Source organism: Triticum aestivum, chromosome 7A, assembly GCF_018294505.1.
Source record: "Triticum aestivum cultivar Chinese Spring chromosome 7A, IWGSC CS RefSeq v2.1, whole genome shotgun sequence".
Lineage (NCBI taxonomy): Eukaryota > Viridiplantae > Streptophyta > Magnoliopsida > Poales > Poaceae > Triticum > Triticum aestivum.
This window is the reverse complement of record NC_057812.1, coordinates 200,620,501-200,628,672: the sequence shown is the minus strand read 5'-3', so window position 1 is coordinate 200,628,672 and position 8,172 is coordinate 200,620,501. Positions and strand designations below refer to the sequence as shown.

The 8,172-nt window shown below is 43.3% G+C and overlaps 1 protein-coding gene across 6 annotated transcripts; it reads right to left on the bottom strand.

Moving 5' to 3' along the window:
• Positions 1-2,784: 2,784 nt before the first annotated feature.
• On the bottom strand, positions 2,785-7,544 carry LOC123150558 (uncharacterized). Of its 6 annotated transcripts, XR_006475193.1 has the most exons (9): positions 7,223-7,543; positions 6,634-6,692; positions 6,320-6,414; positions 5,589-5,674; positions 5,279-5,387; positions 4,211-4,284; positions 3,517-3,746; positions 3,156-3,425; positions 2,785-3,067 (listed from the first exon to the last, which is right to left on the bottom strand). XR_006475193.1 is itself a non-coding variant. In XM_044570400.1 (6 exons), exons 4-6 carry the CDS (start codon positions 3,522-3,524, stop codon positions 3,013-3,015), a joined length of 333 nt encoding a protein of 110 aa, XP_044426335.1. In that variant the 5' UTR covers positions 3,525-3,596; positions 4,211-4,284; positions 5,279-5,387; positions 5,589-5,920; the 3' UTR covers positions 2,785-3,012. The 6 variants fall into 6 exon arrangements, 4 of the variants coding, with proteins under 4 accessions (XP_044426335.1, XP_044426334.1, XP_044426333.1 ...); XR_006475194.1 differs by having other exon boundaries at positions 5,589-6,414; positions 7,227-7,544; XM_044570400.1 differs by lacking the exons at positions 6,320-6,414; positions 6,634-6,692; positions 7,223-7,543 and having other exon boundaries at positions 3,517-3,596; positions 5,589-5,920.
• Positions 7,545-8,172: the final 628 nt, after the last annotated feature.

The following is an 8,172-nucleotide window of genomic DNA, read 5'->3' as shown; positions in this document are numbered from 1 at the left end:
GCAGAATAGATCGGGAGTTCCGCCGCCGCAAGCCTCTGTAGCCACCAAAAACCAATCGGGACCCTGTTCCGGCACCCTGCCGAAGGGGAATCCCTCACCGGTGGCCATCTTCATCATCCTGGCGCTCTCCATGACGAGGAGGGAGTAGTTCACCCTCGGGGCTGAGGGTATGTACCAGTAGCTATGTGTTTGATCTCTCTCTCTCTCATGTTCTTGAGATGGTACAATCTTGATATATCGCGAGCTTTGCTATTATAGTTGGATCTTATGATGTTTCTCCCCCTCTACTCTCTTGTAATGGACTGAGTTTTCCCTTTGAAATGATCTTATCGGATTGAGTCTTTAAGGATTTGAGAACACCTGATGTATGTCTTGCATGTGCTTATCTATGGTGACATTGGGATATTCACGTGATCCACTTGATGTATGTTTTAGTGATCAACTTGTGGGTTCCGCTCGTGAACTTATGCATAGGGGTTGGCACACTTTTTCGTCTTGACACTCCGGTAGAAACTTTGGGGCACTCTTTGAAGTACTTTGTGTTGGTTGAATAGATGAATCTGAGATTGTTTGATGCATATCGTATAATCATACCCACGGATACTTGAGGTGACATTGGAGTATCTAGGTGACATTAGGGTTTTGGTTGATATGTGTCTTAAGGTGCTATTCTAGTACGAACTCTTGAATAGATCGATCCGAAAGAATAACTTTCAGGTGGTTTCGTACCATACAATAATCTCTTCGTTTGTTCTCCGCTATTAGTGACTTTGGAGTGACTCTTTGTTGCATGCTGAGGGATAGTTATATGATCCAATTATGTTGTTATTGTTGAGAGAACTTGCACTAGTGAAAGTATGAACCCTAGGCCTTGTTTCCTAGCATTGCAATACCGTTTACGCTCACTTTTATTACTTGTTACCTTGCTGTTTTTATAATTTCAGATTACAAAAACCTATATCTACCATCCATATTGCACTTGTATCACCATCTCTTCGCCGAACTAGTGCACCTATACAATTTACCATTGTATTGGGTGTGTTGGGGACACAAGAGACTCTTTGTTATTTGGTTGCAGGGTTGTTTGAGAGAGACCATCTTCAACCTACGCCTCCCATGGATTGATAAACCTTAGGTCATCCACTTGAGGGAAATTTGCTACTGTCCTACAAACCTCTGCACTTGGAGGCCCAACAACGTCTACAAGAAGAAGGTTGCGTAGTATACATCATGTTGTTGAAGATGTTGATGGAGATTGCCCTCCCCAAGATGGGAGAGTTGTTGGTGATGATGATGACGATGATTTCCCCCTCCGGGAGGGAAGTTGCCCCGGCGGAATCGCTCTGCCGGACGACAAAAGTGCTCCTGCCCAAGTTCTGCCTCGAGACGGCAGCGCTCCGTCCCGAAAGCCTTCTCCTTATTTTTTTCTAGGTAAAAATGACTTATGTACTAGAAGATGGGCACCGGAGGTGGGCCGAGGAGGCCACAACCCACCAGGGCGCGCCTGGGGGCCCTGGCGCGCCCAGGTGGGTTGTGCCCACCTGGTGGCCCCCCTCTGGTAGTTATTGGCTCCAATATTTCTTATATATTCCATAAAAAATCCCCATCAAGTTTCAGCTTATTTGGAGTTGTGCAGAATAGGTGGCCTGACGTAGCTTTTCCAGGTCCAGATTTCTAACTGCCGGAATTCTCCCTCTTTGTGTGTACCTTGTAAATTATGAGAGAAAAGGCATTAGAATTACTCCAAAAAGCATTATTATGGATAAAAACATTATAAATAACAGTAAGAAAACATGATGCAAAATGGACGTATCAACTCCCCCACGCTTAGACCTCGCTTGTCCTCAGGCAAAACCCGAAATTGAAAATTTTGTCCACATGCTTTGAGAGAGAGGTGTCGATAAAAATAAAATACGGACATAGAAGCATCATGTTGATTATTATGACAACAACAAAATTAAACATGGGACTTTTATCATAGAACTTGCATCATATACTTCCTATGAATAAGTAACAGTTCATCACACAATCGAAGTATAAAGCAAAAACTCTATTAGAAACCAACAAACTATGTTCTCGGTAAACTTTGCAACTACAATTCATCATCTTTTGAGGAAGAGTCTGCTACCTCTTGAGCATGCGTTGGTTTTCCCTTGAAGAGGAAAGGGTGATGCAGCAAAGTAGCGTAAGTATTTCCCTCAGTTTTGAGAACCAAGGTATCAATCCAGTAGGAGGTAACACACAAGTCGCCTAGTACCTGCACAAACAAACAAGAACCTCGCAACCAACGCGATAAAGGGGTTGTCAATCCCTTCGAGGTCACTTACGAAAGTGAGATCTGATAGAGATAATAAGATAAATATTTTTGGTATTTTTGGTGTATATATTGGAAAATAAAGATTGCAAAATAAACAGTGATAAAAATAGTAAATAGATAGGAAAACAATATGATGGAAGATAGACCCGGGGGCCATAGGTTTCACTAGTGGATTCTCTCAAGATAGCAAATTCTACGGTGGGTGAACAAATTACTGTCGAGCAATTGATAGAAAAGCGCATAGTTATGAGAATATCTAGGCATGATCATGTATATAGGCATCACGTCCGCGATAAGTAGACCGAAACGATTCTGCATCTACTAGTATTACTCCACACATCGACCGCTATCCAGCATGCATCTAGAGTATTAAGTTCACTAGATGACTCGTTGCGCCAATGGCGCAAAGGCCGAAAGGGAGCCAAGTATTGTGAGAATATTTAGACACTTAAGTCGAAAACCAAATGTGGCCAACACTGCAGCAACCTCTACTTGAAAGCCGCCTTTTCTCACCGGATCTAACATAGATACATAATTCTTCAAGAGCAAATTTCAAAGAAAATATAAAACATGGAAGGCTTTAAGTTGTACTATTGAGACCATACCACCATATCTTCATTTAGTTTCTTTGGAAATCTAAAGGTCTAAGAGGATCATACATGTGAGAAGCTGTGAATCCACAACAAAAACCTAAACTAACTTCCAAACAGCTCAGATCTCTCGTTGTAGTGCGGGGACATGTCCTTAATCCTGCATCCACAACCCATAATTTTTCAACACCTAAATCCACGAAATCCAACCGAAGGAAATCATGGCAGAAAAATGTGTCGTGGCTTACATCTCCGAGAACTTCTTGGCATACTTCTGCAGGTTGGACACAGCAATCCTTGCTGCGAGCTGCTGAAGAACCACACATGCACCTTCCTTCACCTTGCCCTTGGGGAGGAGGGGGGCAACACTTGCAGCGCCACGACAAGGCTTTGCAAACGCCGCCGGCGAGAGCGCGCAACAGAGGGCGTTGAGAGTGGCAGCGGCCTTCGCCTCGGCGCGGGCATGGTGGCCATGCGACTCGAGGCAGCACACGAAGCGGTCGCGCTGGAGCACCACGCTATGCACAGATGTGTAGGCAAGTAACAAAGATTGGTCAAAGGGAAACAAATTATCCAAAAGAAGAAAGGTTTTATATATTTTCAACATACCCAGCCATAAAATCAGATGCTTCTTGATTAACAAAATGAACACACAATTAAGCGGGGCATAGAAGGTGTACAATTATGTACTGAAAAAAATCAGAGGGGTTAGATTATGTTCAAATGAGATAAATCATCAAGGTTCCAATGATAGAAAACTTTGGGCCCGATGCACTGATTAATGTTACAGCACACAGGCAAGCTAGACATCTACGTCTGGAGCGAATACTTTCTTCTTCCTATATATATGAGAAAAAACACGCGCATCAGACTTGAAAGCAAAACGAGCCTGGAAAAATTGATGTAGTGCAGAGGAGTAACAAATAAAGGAACACAAAAATTCCAGAAATTGTTCAGGGTCCTTTTTGTTCTGCAGACATTTTATTTTGTAGAATGGCACTGTTCACCATTTGGGGATCACTTATGTCTTGTGCGGACTTACGGTTGACATTTGCCATAAACATTTCTCAAGGATTCTTCACTTGTGTAATATGAAATCCTCGTTTCTGAGATAAACCGTGGATAACAGAATATACATAGAACCTGATTGGAGCAGAATATTTATTCTGAGGATGTTGCAAGACCATAAGGTTCTGACTGTCCACTACCATGCCAAATACAGTATGAATGATAGTGTCTCCAGTATTTTGCCTAAATGAATTGTATGGTTTGAAACAGAGACAACTGAAAGAACAGTGCTAACCATGGCATCGCTGGGAGACTCGCGTTCATCCTCCAAATTGTCTGGTTTGGAGCAGCAACTGATCCGGGTTCGCACTGAAACACACATACACAAGAAAACATCTTCAACACCTAATTCAGTAGAGATTTCTCTCTGTCTCTCCAAGAAAATAACATTCCCCTCAAGCAACCAATGAACAAGAACGATTTTGCGTATCTGAAGAATGGAACCGGGATGGTGATAACATCAGAGGCTTCCAATTTGCAGCCCCGATATGAGCACCCCCCCCTCTCCTATACAGGTATAAAAGAACTCACCTCTAGCCGGCGGCCGGTGGGCGGAGCTAAATGACCTACAAGATCTCTACTACCCGAAGTTTCTTAAATTATCACCAAATTAATACCTTTAACTAATTAAGGATGGAAAAGATTAAGCAAACATTAAGCTACAGAATCGTCTCCTGGATTGTTATGAGCATAAGAACCTGCTTTTTTTGCGATTTCAAATCTGATTTTTTTGTGGCAATACAATTCTAAGGCCGTAAATAAAAATTATTATACTATTGTCTGGTCAATTTAAGATCTATGCTGAATAGGTTGAAGTTCTGTCGGTACTACAAATCTCCACTTTTGGGGAAAGCAACAAACTTGGAATCACCAATGAAGATTCAAACAGGAAGACAACTGCATATTTAACTTTCATAAAAGCACTTCCTTATTTTGACCATTTATATATATCAAGTATATACACCATCGACTCAATTTCAGTCTTGTTTAATCTCTAATTGAACCAAATAACAAAAGCTTAAGCTTAAGCATCCACACACACAGAAAATGCAAAACAAATCTCACATAAAACTGTCCCAAGTCAGATACAGGGGAAACCAAGGTGAGATGATCATGTTTCTTATAGGAAACAATAACCATAGGTAAATACATACATTATTGCCCTGTCAGAAGGTACTTAGTTGTACTTCAAGTGGTACTGGGACATGAAACTAAGCCATTGAAATTTTTGAAACAGAATAGATGATAACACCAGTGTAGGCCATGAACAAAAATACAAAGAACATAATCAAGCATAACCCACCTCGACCGAAGCAACGGTTGATCAACAGCAGGAACCTGAACCTCATGATGCTACACCATATATCTATGGTTACCCTTTTTATTTCTCCCGCCTAACCTGAAGTAATTATCTGGACAAAATAGGGAGGCACACTTCAACTAATCTGTTCTTAGTAATTATAGAATGCCCTGTATTAAAGGAAGTAAAATCAAGCATGTATATGCTCTAACTTTCATAACTGCATGTAAACTCAGCGATTAACTTTATATACCAAAGTGTACAATTCTCAAGTTTAGCTACAGAGACGAAAACAGAGACAGAGGGCGTGCACCTGAAACCTGACGGAGTTTGCTTCGGCCTCCAATCCAGAACATAACCATCAACCATGCGCGCCTTCCCCATGTACTTCACAAGCATCTATAAAGATGGAATTGACATAAGCCATAAATCACAAGTTCTTGGCACCAACGGCAATAGGGTGTCATTTTAAACAATGTTCAGAATGATGGCTCTGATGAATCTTTTAATGCCTACAGCAGACAAATCTAAACTGAATTTTGTTTGTTTTTTCTGTAACTAAGAAGTTGGAAATTGACAATCATGTATATAGATCAAGGAAAAGTAGAGTAGAAAATGGACCACAATTATGCTAGCAGCAAAGTACTCTGGAAATGAAAAAAAAGAGAAACGCAAGTTAGATTATTCTCTAGAAATGAAAAAAAAAGAGAAACGCAAGTTAGATTATTCCAGTCAAGTGATGCAAGTATATCTTTCAAGCATCGAAAAAATAGATACGAATCAAAAGAGGCTATCGCATCATCCTGGTCATTAACATCAGAACCATAATTCTGGATTTCTGAAGTTGCAAAATACTTCTGGAAGCTGTTGTATTGTTAATTCACATTTATCCTACAACATCCATACATCATACAAAAAATGGAGAAAGAAAAACCAATAAAAACCTGCTCGAAGGTAGTCATCATCAACAATTCTTGCTTCAGTAATGACAACCAACCAGCACATATATCCATCCATGATACATAAAGGGGGGAAGTAAATTACCTTGTATGAGAACAAATGAATTGTCAGGTTGCTGCAGCTACCAAAAATGCCCCAGCTTAATACATGGATTCTGTCAATGCAACTCACATAGTCACCTGGGTACACATTAATAGACAAAAATAATGCATCAATTAAAAGGAGCCAAAACAAGCAGAGCAGATCACGAACAAAAAACAAATGAGAAAAGTCACTGGAATATAAGTAAAATAAAGTAGTTGGCATTCATGTAAACAAATCTAAACAAGGATAAAATAAATCATAACATCAAATTGCAGGAACAAATGTGACTTTGCTTGAGACAGAGGTGAATTCACCTTATTCTTCTTCACCAAACTCTTCCTTGGGATTCTTCCTCTTCTCTTCTTTTACAGATCTGCACACATTGTTCCTACGAAAACAGAAGAAATCAAAATCAGATTACTGGAGAACTGGGGGGGAGGGGTCAAAGGGGAGAGGAAGATGGAGAGGATTTATATGTGCAGCCTAGATTCCCCAGACTCGCAGTCCTTCTCCCACCTATGTCCTCCTCACCTCCCCAAGATCCGTCACACCCACCATAAAAACTACACACCCAGACCCTAAATTAATTTAGAGTGGAAGGAATCAGGAGGAAGAAGTTAAACAGGGTGGAGTTCCAAGGAGGCATTGAGCCGCTGCCTTTCATCATTTTTGTGGAGAAAAGTTGAGATAGTGCACGGGAGGGGAGGAGGCAACAACCCAGCTCGTGGAAGCCAGCGCGGAAGAGCCTGCGGGGGAGGGCGGTGGATTGAGGCGGCGCACAGGAGATAGCATCACCGGGATCCGGGGTCGAAGGAGCGACGGGCCATGGCAACACGGAAGGGGGAAGATAGGGTGGGGGAGAGAGAGATAAATCAAGGGAAGGAGGAGGGGAGCAGGGGGTACCTACGCATGGGGAGGGGGAGGCTGACCGATGGCTCGAGCTCCACCTGCCATGGCGACAAGGAGAAGAGGGCTAGGAGGTCCCCGATGGCCGGCGCCTCTCTCCTCGCCGCTCCTTCCTCCAGCGCCGGCCTCCAGCTCCGGCCGACTGGCCCTGCTCCCCCTCGACTGCGACGTCGGCGCCCGCCACCCTCCTCTACCGCCCGCCCGCGCTCTCTCTCCCAGCCCGCGTTTTCCAGGCGAAGTCCATGGGGTGGCCGACGGATCCGGCGACCCATCGGAAGGAGGAGGAGGTGGTTGGAGGGAGCCGCGGTGGGTGAGGATGAGGGAGGGAGGAGCGAGGGGCGCGGGGCTGTGGATTGGGGCTAGGGTTAGGGAGCGGCGGCGGGTGAGGACGAGGGAGGGAGGGAGGGAGGAGCGAGGGGTGCAGGGCTGTGGATTGGGGCGCCGCTCTCTACCTCGCGTGCTACGGTGTTTTTTTCCTTCGCGTGGTGCGCTGCACCCCCACGCGCGGCGTGATACAGTGGGCTTTTTTCCCTCGCATGGTACCGTGCGCTCGATGCCTTCGTTGTGACTACCTACCCCTTCATCCTTTATAAGTTAGATAAGAACAGAGTAACGCATTAGGCAAGATGACATGATGTAGAGGGATAAACTCAAGCAATATGATATAAACCCCATCTTTTTATCCTCGATGGCAACAATACAATACGTGCCTTGCTGCCCTTGCTGTCATTGGGAAAGGACACCCCAAGATTGAACCCAAAGCTAAGCACTTCTCCCATTGCAACAAAGATCAATCTAGTAGGCCAAACCAAAATGATAATTCGAAGAGACTTGCAAAGATATTTAAATCATGCATAAAAGATTTCAGAGAAGAATCAAATATTGTTCATAGATAATCTTGATTATAAACCCACAATTCATCGGATCTCGACAAACACACCACAAAA